The sequence below is a fragment of the Nerophis lumbriciformis genome, linkage group LG08 (assembly GCF_033978685.3).
Source record: "Nerophis lumbriciformis linkage group LG08, RoL_Nlum_v2.1, whole genome shotgun sequence".
Taxonomy (NCBI): Eukaryota; Metazoa; Chordata; class Actinopteri; order Syngnathiformes; family Syngnathidae; genus Nerophis; species Nerophis lumbriciformis.
This window is the reverse complement of record NC_084555.2, coordinates 30,486,769-30,509,527: the sequence shown is the minus strand read 5'-3', so window position 1 is coordinate 30,509,527 and position 22,759 is coordinate 30,486,769. Positions and strand designations below refer to the sequence as shown.

Below are 22,759 nucleotides of genomic sequence, written 5' to 3'. Positions count from 1 at the left end.
CTCAGAGAATGTCCAAATTGTGTTGGCGCCATTGTTGTCTAGCATTGTTTTAATCCTCTTGGGCATGGACTTTGCCCAAGATGCACAGGTAGTCAACTAGAATCATAGCCCATCATATTCAGCTTTCTTGTCATATTGGAGGTGTGTTTAGGCTACTTATCATATTGTAAAACAGCCATTTGGCCCAGCTTCCCAAGTCATTTTAAGTGGTTACAAGCTGTCCACAGACTACTGTAAAGTACTGTATATTCACATTGTTGCTAAAATGTGAGGGGCGTACTTCCTTTGTATGATGTTATCAGTATTATGGGATGGATTTTTGGTCTAAAGTGAGTATTTCTCACCAGCACTCTGAGCTCAGCCGGTCCAAGCTCTGCACCAGTGTTTGATCAGGTTTGGAAGAAAGACACAATTCTGGAGGCTGAGAGGAGTTTTTCTTGTGGCCCACAGCAACAGAGGAAAGATCCTCTAAGAAGACCGAAAACGAGAAAAGACAAGTGCAACTCATTCAGTCTTCTATTCCAACCCAATCAAGCTCACAACAAAGAGTGCATGCATAGGGGTGGGTTGGTGATGCGGTAGTACTGTCATTAGTTGTCAAAACAAGGCACTGTTGTATATTTGACCAAACATCATATTTAACCATGATCTAGAGCAGGGATATTTGCTGCAAACGTTTTTAGAACTGAATTCACAGCCTACCTGTTAAATAACAGCCCAAAGGATGAAAAAGAGAGGACATAAAATAGTACCTTGAGGAACACTACTAGTCTAAGTAATTTTTTTAAAATGTTATTTAACCAGGAAAAAAATCCCATTGAGATTAAAAACCTCTTTTTCAAGGGTGTCCTGGCCAAGAGGCAGCAAAGTTACACACAATATTACATTTACATTACACATTAAAATGACAGGATGTACATCAAGTACAAACCCCGTTTCCATATGAGTTGGGAAATTGTGTTAGATGTAATTTTAAACAGAATACAATGATTTGCAAATCCGTTTCAACCCATATCCAATTGAATGCACCACAAAGACAAGATATTTGATGTTCAAACTCATAAAGTTTATTTTTTTTTGCCAATAATAATTAACTTCGAATTTCATGGCTGCAACACGTGCCAAAATAGTTGGGAAAAGGCATGTTCACCACTGTTACATGGCCTTTCCTTTTAACAACACTCAGTAAACGTTTGGGAACTGAGGAGACACATTTTTTTAAGCTTCTCAGGTGGAATTCTTTCCCATTCTTGCTTGATGTACAGCTTAAGTCGTTCAACAGTCCGGGGGTCTCCGTTGTGGTATTTTAGGTTTCATAATGCGCCACACATTTTCAACGGGAGACAGGTCTGGACTACGGGCAGGCCAGTCTAGTACCCGTACTCTTTTACTATGAAGCCACCTTGATGTAACACGTGGCTTGGCATTGTCTTGCTGAAATAAGCAGGGGTGTCCATGGTAACGTTGCTTGGATGGCAACATATGTTGCTCCAAAACCTGTATGTACCTTTCAGCATTAATGGCGCCTTCACAGATGTGTAAGTTACCCATGCTTTGGGCACTAATACACCCCCATACCATCACAGATGCTGGCTTTTCAACTTTGCGCCAATAACTATCCGGATGGTTCTTTTCCTCTTTGGTCCGGAGGACACGACGTCTACAGTTTCCAAAAACAATTTGAAATGTGGACTCGTCAGACCACAGAACACTTTTCCACTTTGTATCAGTCCATCTTAGATGAGCTCAGGCCCAGCAAAGCCGACGGCGTTTCTGGGTCTTGTTGATAAACGGTTTTCGCCTTGCATAGGACAGTATTAACTAGCACTTACAGATGTAGCGACCAACTGTAGTTATTGACAGTGGGTTTCTGAAGTGTTCCTGAGCCCATGTGGTGATATCCTTTACACACTGATGTCGCTTGTTGATGCAGTACAGCCTGAGGGATCGAAGGTCACGGGCTTACGTGCAGTGATTTCTCCAGATTCTGTGAACCCTTTGATGATATTACGGAGCGTAGATGGTGAAATCCCTAAATTCCTTGCAATAGCTGGTTGAGAAAGTTTTTTCTTGAACTGTTCAACAATTTGCTCACGCATTTGTTGACAAAGTGGTGATCCTCGTCCCATCCTTGTTTGTGAATGACTGAGCATTTCATGGAATCTACTTTTATACCCAATCATGGCACCCAGCTGTTCCCAATTTGCCTGTTCACCTGTGGGATGTTCCAAATAAGTGTTTGATGAGCATTCCTCAACTTTATCAGTATTTATTGCCACCTTTCCTAACTTCTTTGTCATGTGTTGCTGGCATCAAATTTTAAAGTTAATGATTATTTGCAAAAAAAAATGTTTATCAGTTTGAACATCAAATATGTTGTCTTTGTAGCATATTCAACTGAATATGGGTTGAAAATGATTTGCAAATCATTGTATTCCGTTTATATTTACATCTAACACAATTCCCCAACTAATATGGAAACGGGGTTTGTAAAACAGCTACAGATGACTGAGGCTCCTTCAAATGCTCTCAGTTTAGATTTAATAGCATTTAAGGATAAACATTCAGTCAGCTTCCAGTCTCTTTGTAACATGTTCCAGCACAAGGAGCTGCATAGACAAAAGCTTTTTCCCCAGCTCAGTGCGAGAAAGAGGGACAGAGAGCAACAGCTAATCGTTGGATATCAGAGCATAAGAGCGCATACTTTTCTCTGTAATTATTGTACAAATGTAATCAGGCAATAATCCTAGAAGAGCCTTGTAAGTAAAAGACGTTGAACAAGTGACTACTGACTGCATCTGAAGTACACAAGCTAAAGCAACACCTTAGTTACAAAAATGACATTACAAAAAAATGTGTAACTGCCAAAAAGGAGAGGACCTACCCCGGATTTCCATTGGATGCGAAACGACTGCGGATCAGTACCTGCACAGCGAAGGACTCTTTCCGTTTAAAAAAAATTCAAGTCAATGTGTCCGTTTCTACTGCCTGCGGAACGTCACCCACATGCCGTTGACGTTCCACGTTTCAGCGCTAGATATATGCAGAGCTTCTATATTTGCCGGACGCCGCAACAAATCAGTTTAATTTAGCTCAAATCTGCTTGCGTTGGACAGGAAGTCACGCACAAACACAAAATAAATTATCTGGTTTACTTTTAAAATAAAATACTCCGTTTTCAAGGTAAATCGTATTTTACACTTTGAAACATCCTAATGGGTGGCGACCGACATGAAGTCAACTTGTCAAAGGTTTTCAAATGTAATTTCAACACCTTGTTGACACAAATGGATGAGGACATGCTGATTCTGAAGGTCCAAAGTTAAAGAACATAGAGGCATATCCCGGGCAACTATATGGGATATGGGGCTCTGTGTCAAATACCAGCTGATACAGGGGCCAGGAAAGCAGGGGAGTGGTTGTTGTGACACGCTCGCCAGCAATTTTATTACTAAATAATAAATACATTAAGTTGTTTATCAAGGCAAAACTGTCCTTGTTGTTGCCGTTCAGCACCTGTTATTATGGCAGGATCAAGTTTATTTGCTTCTGCTCCTAGAAGGAGAGAATAAACTGTTTGTGGTTTGCTTTTCGACAACTTCCCTTAACACATGGTTATGAGTGGATTCACAAGATCTCGTAAAGGTCTGCAATATTTTGCTGCATGAAAGAGCCTAAACAGAATAGCGGCGGGGATTTGCTGGACTGTTAATGGTGGCGCTGTTCCGTGGCGGTATCCAGTGGAAATCAGAATCAGAATCAGAAGAATCAGAATCAGAAGAGTTTTTATTGCCATTGTTTGAGAACGGGTTCACAAACTAGGAATTTTACTTGGCGCAATCATGCAACATAAAACACATATCCAAGGTCAAAGAGGTGCTTTGAGGAACCCTTCAGTTATGTAAATCATAAGCTTGGACCCCAGTGTTCTATGTTTTCTAGCAAGGTTAAAATGTCAATGCAAGGATCTGCCAATGTGTTTATAGTGGTCCAAGTTCCTCTATACAACAGGAGCACTTTAGTGTTTTTAGGAATTTGCTTTAGAAATATTTGTCTCCAACTTTTAGGCTGAACTCGCGGGCCGATATAGTGTCAGTCCCGGGCCGCCAGTTAGCCCTGATCTAATGGTTTAGCCAAAATGCACAACCTAGCATTGTTGTTTTGTATTCATATAAATTGTAAATGGGTTATACAATGGGTATAGCACTTTTCTACCTTCAAGGTACTCAAAGCGCTTTGACACTATTTCCACATTCACCCATTCACTCACACATTCACACACTGATGGAGGGAGCTGCCATGCAAGGCCCTAACCACGACCCATCAAGAGCAAGGGTGAAGTGTCTTGCTCAAAGACACAACGGACGTGATGAGGTTAGTAGAAGGTGGGGATTGAACCAGGAACCCTTAGGTTGCTGGCACGGGCACTCTAGCAACTGCGCCACGCCGTCCCCCGTATTCATAATGCAAATAAAATGTGCAAATCAATATCAAGATTTAAACACATTGGGCAAAGGAATAAGTACACCTGTACAATTGTACAATTAAATGAGATTCAATACATTTACAGCACATTTAAAATTTTGTCAAGAATGAGTTGGCCTTCACACCTGTAGTTGCCTGAGAAACAGTAATACTTGTGTTCGCCCACTCAATAATTCTATTGCTATTGCTATATTCATCTTGTTTTTGGACCGAAAGGTATTTTATTTAAAGAAAACATTTTTATTAAATTGTTATATGTATCCAGTGATTATACTATAAAGTTATTTTCCATTTAACTTCACCAGTTTTAGATTATTTTTATTCAAAATAGCTGGATTTTCACATTTGCCGTTCAAATACTGAGAAGAGACGGTGCGGTGAACAGCAGCCAGTTGAGGCACGTCACTCAATTGTGCCTCACCATGGATTGCGGACTCGGCTAACTGCTGGCCTGCTGTGCAGTGAGACCGTATTGCTATATGAACTATATTATATATTTCCATAGTTTAGTTAGCTGAGGTATATAATGTACAGTGTATTTTGTCAACAACTGTATGTGTGTAACGTATTTCTTGTGCTGAGCGATCATAAAACGGCTGCAAAAGACGCACTGGCTGAGGCTCCAGTAATCCCGCCTCCTGCACCCTCGCCGTAGATTGCAACCCCTGACGGGAGTGTTATATCAACTAAAGCCCACACGTAAACTTTCCACGCGCAAGATTGAATCTATTTAAAAAAGTTATTTCATAAGAAGCCAAAACGTGCAAAAACAAAAATGTTCGTGTTGGAGGAGTTGTGAATGACTGCAGGGCCACAACATTAGGTACACCTGCAGACTGCAGGTGTACCTAATTCACAACTCCTCCAACACGAACATTATTGTTTTTGCACTTTTTGGCTTCTTATTAAATAACTTTTGTAACCTATTTTATGGGCTTTCCTCTTTGTGATGTTAAGTTCCTGTTATGGGCTGTTGTACAGTATATGCCTTGAGCTCTTATTTTGAAGGCGCTAAGAGCGGAAGTGATAAAACGTTGGGAGTGGAGCGGAAGTTTTTGAAAGAAGGTAAATAAAGTGGTCCTTGTGTAAACTGGAGCCTCCGTGTTTGTTATTTTGTGGTTTCATACAGTATTGGCGACATTTATAAACCCTCGGTTACACTTTTTTAAATAGATTCAATCTTGCACGTGAAAAGTTTAAGTGAGGGCTTTAGTTGATATAACACTCCCATCAGGGGTGCATTAATCCAGCACAACAGCGGACTTTACTTCATTTATAAGTAAAGGTAAGACCATAATAACGTTTTTTTTTTTTAAATGTGCTTTTTTGTGTGCTACAGTTTGTATGTGTAAAGTTAAAGTTAAGTTAAAGTACCAATGATTGTCACACACACACTAGGTGTAATGAAATGTGTCCTCTGCATTTGACCCATCCCCTTGATCACCCCCTGGGAGGTGAGGGGAGCAGTGGGCAGCAGCGGCGCCGCGCCCGGGAATAATTTTTGGTGATTTAACCCCCAATTCCAACCCTTGATGCTGAGGGCCAAGCAGGGAAGAATGCTGGTATGAGCTTTTAAACATAACCCGTTAACTGCTGCCAATCAAATGGTGAATAAGATACTCTTTAGGGTTCATATGTTTGTAAATCTGACTGTGATGAAGTCAGTGCCTCACCAGCCATCAACCTCACCGCACGTCGCTGATATATATATATATATTATACATAGGGCTGCACGATTATGGCCAAATGAATAATTAAGATTATTTTTTATCAATAGTAAAATCCCGATAATTAATCAGGATTATTTATTATGTTAGGTAAAACAGTGTTGGTTTGGGATGTGAATGTAATGTCGAATAAAACTATAAACGTTATCCATATTTGTCTTTATGTTCATTAATAATATCAACAGGTCAACCTTTTCACATTACATGATGCCTTTAACTCTATTTTTACATTTTAAAAGAGAGAAGTATTTTTTTAAGTTATGTACATTTACATGTAGATATAAATGCTGTATTAGGACAGATCCATTAAGAGTTTGAGCAGAAATATGTCGTATAGGAATTAACCATACACCATAAAACATTAACAAAGCGCTATGCCACATAAATGTTTTTTTAAAGTAACTTTGTGAAATGAACATATCCACAACATGTAAAAATATGGTGTATACTTTTTGATATCAATATAAAACATAAGGCAGTTTGGCAGATAAAGTCAAATAAACAAGCTTTGTTCTTCTCTAACAACATCTCAAAGTGGTTCAGTGCAACAGTTTAGCCAACAAAAATAATCAGGAGTGATACCTCTCGCATGAAATACACAATCTTCAAAGCCTGTGTTCAATTCGAAGAGATGACAAAACATTTTAGCTAGTATTGATGTTATTGGAACACTAAGAAAGTCATCAGCTAAATAAAGGACGAGTGACCATTCCAATAAACAAACAGCAAGACCTTATAAACAAGTTGTGGCAACGTTCCCGACACATCGCCTGCTGCATGTTTCCGCACGTCATTAACTCTCGGTCACAGCAGGACGCTGTGTTTGGAAAATGAAAGCCACATCTCCTCCACGGTATACTTTTAGCGTGGGACAAATGCGTCTGTCTTGTCCACACCTGTAGTCATCTAATAGCAGAAGTACGCTCTCGAACACACGCCGGGACTCCAGGGAAATTAAGCAAGGGGAAAGGAAGTTAAACGAAGGGCTTGGCTCCTTTTAGGCCACGTACACACGAACATGGAGAGTTTAAAAAACGCATATCTGGGGTTAAAATGATCTCCATCCAAACAAGTGTAGTTTCAAAATTGTCTGTCTAAACACAAAGCATACATCTGCTGTCATGCACATGTTGTCCAATCAGAAGCCTGAAAAAAGCAGCAACAGCTGATTTGGTGGCATTACACCTCTATTATGTTTATTTTGACATACTAGACGTACAATGACATGTACATTATCTTTACAATCAGCCTGCACGTACACAGAGCCCTGGGAACATTATGTATCTTTTTTTCCAGTGTTGCACCGTGCTGCTGAAACCCAACACTTATAGAATTATAACATGTTTAGCAACATGGTGATGCCATGTTCAGCAACATGGTGATGTATTAGATGTGCAGTGAAGTGTACAATATTTCGAAAATCAGCACACAGCAACGAGACAAGGAAACCTTTTTGCATTTTTAAGTGCCTATATAAAGCGCACAGACGTGCGTGTGCTGCTGCAAAACTCTTGTGAGTTATAAAGCATTTAATCATCGATATAGTACATGTGCAATGGAGTAGATGTTGTCTTTAACATCAATACACACTACAAGGAGGATGCTACATCATGTTTTTTTTTTTAGTTGCTCAGTCGCTTTTTACGCGCGTGCACGGTTGTGCCCGGCTCTATCTCAACAAATGGAAGAGACGTAAGACGTAAGCTAACTTCACGATTTGGCATTAAATAACGACTAAAACATGAGATAATGTTGCATAATTCTTATGACACAGAGCAAAAAGTCTTGCTTGTAAAAGTTTTTCTATCAGGTGGAGGTTCGACGGTTATATATGTATAACTATATATATATAATCTTGTGGCCTTTGAAACCAAATGTAGTTAATTTGCCACTGACCTGAGCTGTGGGACAGCGAAGGTCGCGTCCTGGTGAGGCTTGGTGCTCTCCTCACGCGGGACATGTTTTGGGGATTAGGAGGCACAGTGGGGGGGCTTGGTTGGTGGGGCGGAGTGAGGCACTTGATGGGGCTGTGGGGTCCAGGTGGACTGAGCGGGCTGGTGGGGCTAATGGGTGACCCATCTGAGGAGAGGTCTGCTGTACAGAACGTGATTGTGCTACCATTTAGATGGAGATCTACAACAGAGATGATGGTCACAAAAACATTCACCATGCAAGTGTTTTGCATGGGAAAGGCAGCTTTATCGATTTTCTTTTCTTTTGTTGGAAAAATATAACTGATAGGATTTTTAGTCATGTTATTTCAATATTTAACAAAAAAGCCAGAAACATTTTTTTAAAAACCATTACAAATGTGAATCTATATGAATAAAATGTATTTTTGTAAAATGACCTACGTTTAATCTTCGTACTCTCTTCAGTGGGTGAGTCAGAAAGCATTTGTCTGACACGGTGCCGGATCTTGTCCCTATGCCTGGAGCGTGTATTCGTCATCTGTTCACACATTGGTGGGGTGAGGAAGACACATCAGGCTGTGACAAACACAGAAGGCCCACTGTGATTTAAAAAATAGGTGCAAACGTTACCTCATCAGGACTTGTGGTTCTGTGATCACCAGACAAAAGATGGAGGCATCCGAGGGGTTCAACAGAGGGTTTCGCCACCGTATCACCCTGCTCGAATGACAACCCTGGACGAGGTGAGGACACTTTAGCATCAAACATACCTAAGACACATGAGGAGGACATCTGCAGATAGGTTGTGGGACCAGTGAAGTAGACTATATGATGCGGAAGTTAGAGATGGTCAAGGTTTAACATTGTATTTGTAGCTTTTCAGTTTGCTAAGCAAAGAAAATGCAATTTAACAACTTTTGGCCCACCTCTTCCAATGACTCCTTCAGACACGTCTTTTGCAAGTGAATTCCTTCTTCCGTTGATGCGAGATTCTGAAACAAATACAAATAACTTTCAATGCAACCCATAAACTTGTTATTTTATTTCCCATGTTGACTTACCGTTACTTGACTTTAGAGTTCTCGGTGATTCACTTAATGCTGGTTTGATCAAGGGGGGTGAGGGTACTGTTGTGTCCTCATTGCTTCTAAAAGTTCCATTGGAGTAGCTGACTCTCTGCCCAACAACACCCACCTGGGATGACAGTTCATTCCTCTGATATAATCCTTGGACGCGAAAGAGAAATAATAATGAAATTAAGAACACGCAAACAGGCTAAACCATTATTATATTTAATACTGTACCTGAAAGGCTGCTTAAGTCCATGGACACAGAAGACTTCAATTTTGCAGAAGACACTCTTGCCATACGAGGTTTCACTCCTGAGGAGGTCATGCTTCCAGGACTATTGACAGGTGGAGAATAAGAGTCTAGGCCGAAAAAAATAATCTTGCACCCTTTATAACTGGCTGAATTGTATTAAATATAACTATCGGTATGGAGGCATGTGTATTGTTCAAGCATGAATAAAGACACTGATACAGAAAGTACTCCTGCCTCTCATAGATAAGTCCTAGTCCAAGCTCACTTAAACCATAACCACAACCAAGCTCAGGGTTTCCCTTGCAATAGTTAGGCCATAAGCCAACATCTTAATAATCAAATGCCTGGTGCATTTGATACAGAGCAGACAAGGCCGGTAGGGAAACAGACTCAACATTATAACCAGCTGAAAGAAAAACAAAAACAAAAGAGTGTGAATTTAAACCTCATAATGCCCTAACACTTGACTATTTCACTTCATCTACATAGCAGTGAGGCCCACTGAATGGCATTACATTAGCTAAAAGGGAATACAAAAATGTGATTGGTACAAAATCTCCATTGCCTCAATTCTATTGAAGGGGCGTAATGATGATTTTTGTCTTTTCTGACTTATACATTTTGTTACAATGTTAGATACTTGTTTTAAACAATGTCAAAGCGTCAAATCATAGGGTTCATGAATTTGTGTGGACGTGGATTTGCAGTCTGGCTACGTTGTGATGTCACAGAGAGGTGGACATACTTATTTGTACATTACGTCGAGCTCCTCCCCCTCTGCTTTAGACCATGAGGAAACACAAAAAAAGGTAGGATAAAGTATTATTTTAATCTAATCGTGGGATGTGCATAATAACACTGACATGTGTGACATGCAGTGACATTAATGCTGCTAAAAGCCGCTGTTTTTTATGCAGGTCTAAATCGACTGGAGAGTGTGCAAGTGTACGTAATGTTGTGACCAGGAGAATACTAGGTGACCTGGTGAATCCTGATGTTTATGAAATTTATTTTTGACTGTGTTTGGAACAGAAATACCAGTGACAACTTCAAGATAAGTATTTGAACAGTATGCATTTTCAAAAAATAAATTATGATACTTTTGAGAGGGTGGGTGTGGTTTATTTTGCAATCTGAGAATACCTCCAGAAACAAACATCTTGCACACAGACAGGTTATAAAAATGACTGTGGAGCAAAATTTACACCAAAGCATATCTCCAATACATTACATTGGTGTAACATCTGTGGTACACCAAATAATTACTTAAATAAAATAGTTTTGTTTTCCTTCATTCAAACATAGTGTTACTGTTCAAACTGTGTGTAATGTTACGATGGCCCAAAATCTTAAAACTTCTGCCTTGTTTTAAATGAATACTTAGGCCTACTATGCCACTGTATTTTAATTTAGATCATTATGGTGGTACTTAGTGAGCCAAGTGTTTTCTGAGGTGGTACTTGTTAAAACAAATGTTTGATACCCACTGATCTAGACAAAAAAAAAAGTTTATTGTTTAGTTTAAGTTTAAGGCACACTTAAGCACGTACCACAATGGCCGCATATTGAAAGTTGTGGTCCTATTACCTTGTTTTGATGCCAAAGACACTGGAACTGGTGAGACTCAAACTGGAGAGACCATTCTCGCTGGCTGAGCTGGTAAGCATGCGAGAGGTGTGCACAGCTGGGTCTTGACTCAGGTCTAACCTTACAGGATCCTGGCTCTCCTGGTCTGGGTCTGAACTGCTAAGGCTCACTTTGGCCCTCTTCTTAGCAGCACTGTTTCGCAGGGAACGCAGAGAGTTCAACATCTGTGAGCACACCAGATTGGCAAATAAAAGCAAGAGGAGGAATGTGTAAGATTACAAATCATAATTAATGTAATTAAATCTTTTATAATAAATATCAATCAGACGAATGCATAAGAAAATACCTCCTGCATGTCCAAAGCATCTTCCTCTTGATTGTTTTGTGTTGTGTTAAAGCCAACAGGCTCCAGGTGATGGTCTCTCTCGAGTTGCTGATTTTGGGGGCTGTACCGTGCATTGGAGCTCTGGTCATAAAAATGTGTCTGATCCGCTGCAGCAATGACTGGTGAAATGGGGAGTGCTGTCTTATTACTGTTCAGCGCCCGACGGAATGACAACGTTGAAGAAGAACTCTTTAGGGCGGCACGGATTGGCCTTGGAGAACATCTGATAGATTGGTCCCCTGGATTGGATGGGAGCAGAAAAAAAGATTATTACAAAATCATGACCAAGCTAATCTGTATTCTGCTGACAAGATGACCCCTGCCTTTTCCTGCTGCGTCTCTCCAGGGGCTGGTGTCTCGCTGCTGAGGGCTGCTCTCTCGCTTGTTGGGCCAGGTGTTGGACATAGAGAGTGACGAGTCGGCATGGCGACGGGAAAGTGTTGGAGTCAGCCCGCCTCCTGGGAGTGCAGCCAGAGGGTAGGAAGGCAGCAGGAAGGAACCTGAGATCGTGTGGTTTGAGGGGAGAGAAAGCGTGCGCTCAACACTGGGATTCCTTGAGAGAATGTGTCCTTTGGAAGACGCTGTAAGAAACGTTTCATACATTATCACGTCCAGAAATCAAGTGCGATCAAAACTGTATGATAACATTGTATTACACCTAGTGACTGTGGGGTGTTTACTTTACTGTAACTGCAGAGCGTACCAGTTTTTTGCAGAAATAAAATTATATATGATGAGAGAATTTGCATCAAAAAAATTCAATTTAGAACATTTATCAGATCAACATTGTGTAAAAGGGGAAAATTGTTTTCACAAATTAACTCTTCATTTATTATGGGGAATATATAATATATATTTTGTATTGTATCTCACTGGTGGATTGTTATCTATTGCTTTCTTTTTAAATCATTTTAATGAACACTAATTTGTTTTTTTTTGTCCTGCATGGAATAAAGCCAAATACTTGCTGACTTTCATTTTGTTATGCTCATATCGGTGGACATCAAATTGTTAAATTTTTCCAATTTAAATTTTTGAGAGTTTAGCACTTTTTCTATGGAATGCTATGCAACATTAATAAGCACTTTTCTCTTTACAGCATTATAAATTGCAGTTTCATAGAAACCATGTGATGCTGCTCTATGCATGGTACGCATGCATGATCTTATAACAGTAATGGATTCGGTTTTATATACCGCTTTTCTTGACACCCAAAGCGCTTTACAGTGTAACCCATTACAACACCTAAAAAAAATTAGGGAATCACACAGATTTGTAAGACGTTCATTTCGTTTAATTTTGTAAAAAAAAAGTACATAACAGACATGACACAAAACTTCAGTCATTTCAAAATGGCAAATTCCTAGCTTTAAGAAACACTACGTTTTAGATTGAACAGAGTTAAAAAATATGGAATACCTCAATTCTGAGAAAAATATTATGGAATCATGAAAAACAAACAATTACAACAGCTTGCAGTTTCTAAGGCATGGGCTTAAACCAGAGACAAACAGTAATTACAGTACTCATCAATCTTGCGCCAACTTTCTCTGGTTGCTGTTGACAGATCAGCTTTACAGGATGTAGTATTTTCGTCATAGACCATTTTTTTCCAATTTCCACTACAGATTTTCAATTGAATTTAGATCCAGACTATTTGCAGACCATGACTTTGACCATATGTATCTTTTTTACAAGGACAGTCTTGTTTTTGCTATATAGCAAGATGCATTATCATTTAGAAAAAATTATGTCATTATCCCAAACATCATTTTGATTCATGGAATACAAGAAGTGTCCAAAATGTCAATGTAAACTTGTGCATTTATTGAAGAAGTAATGCCAGCCATCTCTCACCTTGCCCAATGCAGATTCACAACTCATCACTGAATATGACGTTCATCCAGTGATCCATAATCTACAATTGTTTCCTTAGCCCATTGGAACGTCGTTTGTTATTCTATAGATATTACTGACAACTTTCGTTTAGTTTTTCTATATTTAAATCCTATTTTCTTCATACAATTTCTTACATATCGGTCACAGACTGTGACTCTCATTCAGCTTATTTGTTCTTCTGTGCAACTTCTGACATATTGCTTTAAGTTTTCTTTTTTGACGCTTTGATGTTTTCGTTGGTCTACCAGTGTGCTTGCCTTTTAGAATAGAATAGAATAGAATAGAAAGTACTTTAACAACCTTCCCATGTGGTTTGTACTTTGTCCTGATTTTAGACAAAGCTGACTGTGAACAATCAACATCTGTTGTAAGATTGTGTGATGATATACCTTCTTGAAGATGTTTAATAATCCTCTTCTTTGTTTCAAATTACATCTCTTGTGTTGAAGCCATAATTCATGTCAATCTACCCGGTACATTTGCTCTCCAAGAAGTGCATGCTTCTCTTTAACTGCAGACTAATTAACATATTTAATGTGATGCAATTGTTAGCTTTGGAAATAAAAATGTATAAGCTGATATTATTCCCCCCCCCCCAGAATTTAGTGATTGCATAATTTTTTAACCCTGTTTGATCTAAAAATGAAACTGATTACAACAATTTATATTCCGGACTTATTTTAGTGTTTCTTAAAGCCAGAAAGTTGCCATTTGAAATTACTGTAGTTTTGTATCTGTTATCTGCTCTTTTTCTACAAAATTAAACAACTTAATGAACATCTTCAAAGTCTGGTGATTCCATATGATTGCCAGGCGTTGTATTTATTCCCTCCACATTTGCACACAGATGGTGGTAAGCTGCATCTGTAGCCCCACGGAAACATATTTGCCGATTTGTGCCAACAGCATCTCCTACCACCACCAAACATTCATCTACCACCATCGGTGAAGTGCCTTGTCTAAGAACACAATGACAGTGTCTAAAATGGCGGACGCTGGATTTGTACCAGGAACCCTTATTTTTCTGCATGACCGCTCCACCATTTAAGCCATGCCACCCTTATGGTAAGGACATGTACTGTGACAACTGCTGGTATCTGATGTCATAGTAAATATAATTAAAACTAGCTCATGACACCATTTGTTATTATGAGAAGTAACATTTATTTACTCGGGTGGACAAAGAACCCAACAATTAATTGTGGCACTGTGCCATATGGTTATTATTAATCCTCTCTAGTTATGTTGACAATGAAATTCAGAATTATTTGTTTTGAGACAATGATTCCTTACCGCTATCAGTCTCTGTGAAGTTTGTGGTTTTAAAGATGTCTGGATCTAAGTTGAGGCTTCCGCTTCTTCTCAGCCGGGCAGGAGACAGCCTTCTCCTAGAGGTTTGGGGTGTCTGTGGTTCTGCAGAACCTTAGACAAAGTAATTTCTTTCAATTTCCTTTTTGCAACTAACATTGTGGCAGTTCGAAACCTGTCAACCGTATTTAACTGTGGTAGAGTCAATTCAAATAATTGTTTTTATCACGGAATACTTGCTCCGGGCAAGCTTGTCTGGTATGATGTTATCTTCCAAGTTGACTTACAGCCACACACATCTCACGGCTTTCTGTAACACGTGGCCATGTGACTTCTTTGACTCAGCATGCTAATCCAATTCAAAGCGGCTCTAATGTGTGCCAGCTGAAGTTGACCATGACAACAGCACTTGTCACCACAGATTAATGTGAGAATTAGAGAAGTATACATTGGGACTTACTAAAAGTGGGGATGTAGGTCTCTGGGCTCAGTTTCCTGGATAGCGGAATAACATCTCCGATGGTTACCTGGGGAAAGACAAGTGCAATTCCATACACAAGCCCAAACAATAGGATGCAGCAGATATTTTGCCTTTAAGTTTATCTTTCATTGCTGCCACTGCTCACATGTCACCTCTCCTCAGTTCTGTTCCTGTCACAGTGAAATGTGTAAAACTGTGGTTTAAAGAAGAGAACTAAAGCACAGGAACAATTCTGTTTTATCTCATGTATTATGAGAATCTGTCTGAATTCCAATTAAGGAGGGCACTATATGCCTGCTTGATAACACTCTAGCGCTTGATGAGCGTGCAGTTAACACTAGAGCTGTACCCGGTAAATAAACCATGTTTTGCAAGTCTAACCTTGTGATATTACCAATTATATCTGCCACACACACATGCATACCCATAAGAGGTGCTCTAATAGGGTTGCTGGGAAACAGATTCTGCTGTAAACAGAAGGTTTTGAAATGAAAGCCTCTATACTGGGCAACAGTTACCAGAACAGAATACAGCATAGTCAATTATCACCTGAAAGAAAAACATCACAATCCATATATGTTATTAGATTGTGTCTCATACTGTAGCATTGTTTTTGTGTTATGCATTGCATTGTGATGAAAAGTGCCAGAAAATGAATCCCCACAAGAGTATCTTCCACAAATAGTATCACCGATTGGTGTTGTGAGATTCTACTGTCGTTTGTCTTCTCGTTAGTCATTCAAGTCTCTTCATCTTATCCTTCCTTTTGTACAGCTTATCATGTTCATGCACTTGGGTCTATCCCAGAGGCGGGATACACCCTGGACTACTCACCAATCAATCCCTTTTTCCACATTTGGCTATGTCACACCCTTATTTCAAGACAAAATAAATATTTCCCACTCTCAAAATTCTACATACATAATGGCCTTTTATTTATTTATTTATTTATTTTTTAACAAAAAAACAAAACAAAAAACATTAACATAAGTATTCACAATCTTTGCTCAATACTTTGTTGATGCACTTTTGGCAGAAAATCCAGCCTCAAGTCTTTTTGAATATGTTGCCACAAGCTTAGTCAGTTATACCCATTCCCTCTTTGCAGCTTAAGCTCCACTAGATTGGATGGGGAGCATCAGCCCTTTTCAGGTACCTTCAGAGATGTTCAATCAGTTTCAGGTCTGGGGTCTGGCTAGACCACTCAAGAACAATCACAGAACCGTCTTAAAAAAACCTATATTTTGACATCTTGACTGAGTGATGAAAAATGAACCCTTGTCACTGTCTGAGGTCAAGATCACTCTGGATCAGATTTTCATCCACTAGCGCAATCATCTTTTCTTCTATCCTGTTGTTGAAAAACATCCCCACAGCCCAATGCTGCCACCAGTGACTAACATGCTGGACTGTAGGGATGAGCAGTGATGAGCCTTGTTTGGTTTCTAAAGATTTTAAAACTTCTTCTCATAAGACCTTAGTATTTTGTTTCTCGTGGTCTGAGGGCCCTGAAATGGCCTTTTGGCAAACTTCAGGCAGAATGCAATGTACCTTTAAGGAGGGGTTTCCGTATGGCCATTCTAACATTTCGGCCTGATTAACGGATTGCTGCAGAGATGTTTATTTTCTTTTTTTATTTAGTACGTTTAAAACATTTTTTTTTAATGTTGTCATATGGAGTGTTGTGTAGAATTTTAAGAAAACAATAAATAATAATAATTTTGTAATATGTAACATAACAAAATGTGGGGTACTGTGAAGATTAATAAACAAACGACTCGGTTTGCTACCGAGCAAACCTATGACTAACAAAGTCCTGGGATAGTAACAAATTAAAAAAAGTACTAAATACTGCCTTACAAACAAATGGTCCCTTTTTTTCCATGCATAAAACAGAGTCACCCAGAGTCTGATGCTCAGTTTTGTGAGAATAAGTGCATTCAAAATGTAATTTAATGAATGACAAGGCACTTTATATGAAACTTTACCGCAAACATATTTCTAGCCCCCTTCCTGCTCCTTTACTGATAATAATGTACAATAATGGCAAATTTCCCAACAGATGTGCATTGGCGCGCAAGCGTCAGTGCTGGGCTAGTAAACCCTTGTACAAGGATCGCATCCCAAAAATATGCCAATTTATGTTTTAATGATGGAAAATGTGTTTTTTGCACAAAATAAACTTAAATGTTAAACAATTTATTTCCCACCAATTCATTTTAGTACAAAACATGCGTCAAATTAAATTCAAGTTTGATATTAAAAAAAATTATAACAATTGTTTCACATTAAAGAAAACTGTAAAACAAATCGTTATGGGGGGCCCCTCAAAGTAAAATTCTGCTCAGTGACCCAATTTAGCTAGGAGTGGTCCTACCTAAACCAACAGCAGGCTCAATTCCAACTACGCATCCACGTCCCTCTCTGTTCTCACAGCACCAACACCACATTACTTCCTCATTCTCCACCAATCGACATTAAGGAAAACATAAACACCAGGAAGTCCTGACAATACTTGCATGTTGCATTGAGCTAGTTTGCCTTTCGCCAATTATTAGCATGAGTCAAAACAGCCTAATGAAAGTGAATGGCCTGAATTTCATAAAACCCTTTTCTACAAACTGTTTTATCTTTAACAGTGTGTGTTTTACTTGCTACATGTCTTATCCATGTAGTCTTAGCCTTAGTAGTGTTTTTGTATTGTATCATAATAGTATTGTATTGTATTGTCTTAAAGGGGACCTATTATGTAAAACCAACTTTTCTTTCCTATCGGTACTGGTTTTGTGTACTTGGGATCTGCATAAGTCCCATAAATTTGAAATCAAACCATGGAGGCATGGCGGAGATATTTATAAAACCATTTTGCCTTCCATCATATGCCCTCCAAACGAATTTGCCAAATTTGTGACGTTTTTCCCAAGTGTGATGTCAGCGGATAGCTACATATATGGTAGAGGTTTACCAGAAGAGCTTTGGACAAGTCCGCCATTGTAGTCCGACGGCCGACGTTGTCGTCAATAAGTTCCTTCTTTTTCTCTAGCCTTTTGTTGTGGGGCTGACTGGCTTGTACATGCACATGCATCCCCCGCTGTTTCCATTTCTAATACAAAGTCGGGTATAGATCGAACTTATATCAGTCAGTAGACTCCATATGGAAGCGCGAAAAACGACGACTTGGCTTGCAGGGAGAAGACGCAGTCGAAGTTGAGGCACGTAAATAAAACCTCCCACAAAACTGCTGTATTCTGAAGAGATGGTCAGAAAGCAGCTTAAAGACGGTCTGTAAAATATAATATATGCAAAATTTTGACCAAAGAACCACCATTACATTTTATGTAGACTAAGTGTTTTAAATGTAGACAAAAAGTATATAGTATGATCCTTTTAAAGCAGTGGTCCCCAACCTTTTTGGAACCACGGACCGGTCAACGCTTGAAAATTTGTCCCACGGACCAGGGGACAAATAAAAAAATACAATCATGTGTGCTTACGGACTGTATCCCTGCAGACTGTAAGACTGCATTGATCTATATTGATGTATAATGTAGGAACCAGAAATATTAATAACAGAAAGAAACAACCCTTTTGTGCGAATGAGTGTAAATGGGGGAGGGAGGTTTTTTGGGTTGGTGCACTAATTGTAAGGGTGTCTTGTGTTTTTTATGTTGATTTAATTAAAATAAATAAATGAACATTATTTTATTTTTATTTTTCTTGTGCGGCCCGGTACCAATCGATCCTTGGACCGGTACCGATGGTTGGGGACCACTGCTTTAAAGCACAGATCATGAGTGGCAACAATTGTTTGTTAAGTATTTATAACGATGACAATGATGCTTTCTATTATATCAACACCAACTCCAAGATTATGGCAGGCCATGTGTAGTCAATTTAGGGTTCACAAAAGATACAATTAAATTATTGTCCATTATGTTTGCTTAAAAACATTGCCATACGGTTAATATACAGGGTGTCCCAAAAAATTTGACATTTAGCAGGCCAATAATTAGGGCAAATCTTGTTGAAGTAATCTAAAATGTACACAAAATGCATAGAAACAGATCAAAATTTGGTCTACGTCCCCCCTCTTCCTACTAGCATTGATGAACTCAAGCAGAGAATCACTTCCGCACTTGATAATGTTACCACAGTCATGCTACAGCGTATTTGGCAAGAATTTAATTACCGACTTGACATGTGCCGTGTTCCAGGCGGTGCACATGTTGAATTTATGATGTTTAACAACTAAACTGTTCAATTTCACTGAGCTACACTTAGCAGTATTCACAACAATTGCTTTTAAAATAATGTCAATTTCTTTGGGACACTAGAACTGATGGATTATATTTGTATTTATATTTAATGATAAACAATCATCCATCCATTTTCTACCGCTTATTCCCTTTGGGGTCGCGGGGGGCGCTGGAGCCTATCTCAGCTACAATCGGGCGGAAGGCGGGGTACACCCTGGACAAGTCGCCACCTCATCGCAGGGCCAACACAGATAGACAGACAACATTCACACTCACATTCACACACTAGGGCCAATTTAGTGTTGCCAATCAACTTATCCCCAGGTGCATGTCTTTGGAAGTGGGAGGAAGCCGGAGTACCCGGAGGGAACCCACGCATTCACGGGGAGGACATGCAAACTCCACACAGAAAGATCCCGAGCCCGGGATTGAACCCAAGACTACTCAGGACCTTCGTATTGTGAGGCAGATGCAATAAACAATCATTTTGCATGTGAAAAAATAGAAAATTGATGACTGACTAAAACATTCTGACTCTCACCGACTAACAACACAGTAGTAGGTTTGACCTCACCTGCTCCGAGCACTTTCCACTGGGGGAGCTGCAGTGATGATTATTTTCAGTAGATGTAAAGCTCAACCTTTCCCAGGGTAGTTTGTTCTTCCCTTTACCTGCGCTGACAATCCTCCGTTGAGACGGAAGCTCATCAGTGAGGCAGCCTAAGCTGCCATAGCCATGCAGTTGATCACAGTCCAGTTCAGTTCTCTGACTCCTTGCGCTACTCAGACGTCCTCCATTCATCACCCAGTCCAGATCAGCTCCAGAAGTAGCCTGTGGCGAGCAGCGCAAGCCTGATTTAGGTACCACCAGACCGTACTCCACTACCCCCTCTGGTGAAAGTTTAGGGAGGACACGCCTTGCTCGTCTGGCCTGTACAGCTGCCATAAGACCCTCAGCCTCCTCATTCAGCTCAACCATGTCTACCGCTTTTGTGAGAGGCTGTTTTTTCCCAGCATCCAGGCAGGAGTCAAAAACAGCAAACAACTCAAGGGCGGCGTGGCGGACCTTTTTCTTGCTGTCTGCCAAGTATGGTGCAACTTCAAAACAAAGATTTGGGATGTTGAACTCTTTCCTTGGATGAGTCAGCATTGCTGCAATAATAATGTTCATAACATCCTCCCGGACCCTGGAATTTTTGTGTTTCAAGTTGCCAATGACAAGATCTAAAACTTGTTGCGGGGCAACAGTTTTCATCATCTGCTGAAATATGTTCATGTATTCATTCCTGGCAATGGTGCAAGTGTCGCCTAGAGCCTTATGGGCCACCAAGACTATCTGTTTGACATATTTGTCAATGCTCGTGTCTAATCTCCGAATGAGTAAATTTAAAACTTGTAAGGTGCCATACAATACTTTAAAATTACTGTCGTCCAAAAGTCTAGAGAGAAAATTAATGAACTCTTCAATACTGTCAGAAGAGACCAGTTTCAGGTTTACTTCCGACAGGATTTGTTTCAGCTCTTCCACGCCATTTGTGCGATTCTGGTAATTATTTGGGTCCAGAAGCTGCTGGTACAACTCCTGGGAGATTATGCCAAGAATCATGATTGACGATGTAGCAAATGTGGTCAAACATGAGAGGAATCAGGGGCAATCTTGTGAGGATGAATACATTCCTCTTCTCTCCTTCTGGCGTTCATCCTGAGTCGTTGATGATCGGAAGCCACTCAACTGTGAAGGCAACACAGAAAATGAAAAAGGATTGGATTTGCATTGCCAAACTCCATTTGTTTTCACAGACTAACAATTAGGTAGCTTAATACTTGGCGGCCACTTTGGTATGGTCTGATTTGTGTTTCCACTTGTGCTTTTGGCAGCAGATAAAATAATGCCCTTGGTTTATCAAAAATAAAGTTAGACGTGTATGTGACGAGTACATTATCAGACTACCTCACGCATCTAAAACAGCATGTCTTCCAAGTTTTCATTAGCTAATGATACAAAGACGTCAAAAGGATGTGCTTGCAAACAGATAGCGTTTCTAATGACTTTACCAAATTCTAATGAGCAAAACCACTCATTGGTTAAAACATGTCAGGTTGGTTAGTATACTTTTACTGTGTTTACACTTTTGGGCTTACATTTAACAGTTTTTCTGTTGGGGGTTTTCCAGTACAGTCACATTTGATCACATCATATCCGTTGTTTTGGTCCGTTGGCGTGTCCACATTCACACTTGCCTCCCTCAGGACTACAGTCCACTTGCAGGTGGACCGAGACCACCTGCCAAAACTACACTTTAGTCCAGTCTTTTTGGACGCTCGAGCAAATGAACGAACCGCACTAGCACACTTACCAAAAATCAACTTGACCTAAAATCAGAAGAATGCACCCGAATAGTGTTTTGTACCACAGAGTAGATTATAGATCCCCAAAAAATCAAGACAACACTGGCATTGATGCAAACCTGTTGCAGCACTGATTCATGTAAGCATTGTACAAAACACAGTAACTTGGACATCCAACCACCTGTGGCTTTTTGCCTCTCTGCACATGGTTACAATAACATCTGCTGATGTGCATGACTCCCTTCTAGTGTAACATGTCAGAGTATTAAGTAACAGAAATGTAGACTGCAGCCTTGGGCTATTAAACCACGACCGTGGCTTCAGTGGGTTAACGAACCGAACCCTGGCTGTACACGCCACCGTAAAGAAGCAAACATAAGATCGATACATTGAGGGCGTGCAAGTGATAATTACATCCAGTGGCCGGTGCTAAGCTAGCTCGCTACTGTTAATTAACGCTGGCTGCCTGAAGCTAGCAAAGTTAGGACTAACAATAAAAAACAGACCTTGTATTTCCATCCGGTGACACTTCGACGACGTTCGTCGAGACCATTAAACGTCACGTAGTCCATGTTCCCATGTCTACTTGTCCAGTGTGGAGCAGGCTAGCTGTTGTCCGAGCGTTAACATGTTGGTTGTGTTTTGGCTGACGTGAGGAGTGTTGAATGTTTGGGAGCTACAGAGGTATTTGCGCCGATGGGCGCCCACGCACACACGTACACTCGTTCACGCACACGCACGCACACACACGCAGAGGGAAGCAAAATGGCGTCTCCAGGTCGCAAACGGAGCGCTTCCATGGTGACGAGCTGAGCTCTGACGTGCACGCGCCACACGGGTGCACGCGCACATAAATTGGATAGTGAATGAAATTGAAGTATAAAAAAAATATCAATGCTATGAAATATAACATTCACAATGGGCGCTTCACAAGTATTTTGTAGTATTCTTATAATTGCGTGATTAGATCGATATTGTGTAGTCTACGTCTGTGTTTATTTTTTACAAATGTCTCGATCAGTAATCGTTGTGTTCTTCATATTGTT

At 40.0% G+C, this 22,759-nt stretch overlaps 1 protein-coding gene across 6 annotated transcripts in view; it reads right to left on the bottom strand.

The window, feature by feature from the left end:
* Positions 1-22,478, bottom strand: part of LOC133611646 (TOG array regulator of axonemal microtubules protein 1) — a 36,997-nt gene extending 14,519 nt beyond the window's left edge. Inside the window, exons 1-14 of one of the 6 annotated variants that reach the window (XM_061968628.2) lie at positions 22,220-22,478; positions 19,939-21,096; positions 15,088-15,154; positions 14,613-14,741; positions 11,744-12,001; positions 11,382-11,659; positions 11,036-11,259; positions 9,430-9,530; positions 9,187-9,351; positions 9,052-9,117; positions 8,756-8,895; positions 8,567-8,663; positions 8,109-8,345; positions 345-468 (exon numbers count right to left, since the gene is read on the bottom strand). In XM_061968628.2, coding sequence (XP_061824612.1) covers positions 345-468; positions 8,109-8,345; positions 8,567-8,663; positions 8,756-8,895; positions 9,052-9,117; positions 9,187-9,351; positions 9,430-9,530; positions 11,036-11,259; positions 11,382-11,659; positions 11,744-12,001; positions 14,613-14,741; positions 15,088-15,154; positions 19,939-20,970 — 2,918 coding nt within the window. In that variant the 5' untranslated portion in view covers positions 20,971-21,096; positions 22,220-22,478. The remainder of the gene's footprint in view (positions 1-344; positions 469-8,108; positions 8,346-8,566; positions 8,664-8,755; positions 8,896-9,051; positions 9,118-9,186; positions 9,352-9,429; positions 9,531-11,035; positions 11,260-11,381; positions 11,660-11,743; positions 12,002-14,612; positions 14,742-15,087; positions 15,155-19,938; positions 21,097-22,219) is intronic. The other 5 variants (XM_061968631.2, XM_061968632.2, XM_061968630.2 and 2 more) reach the window with 5 other exon arrangements.
* Positions 22,479-22,759: the final 281 nt, after the last annotated feature.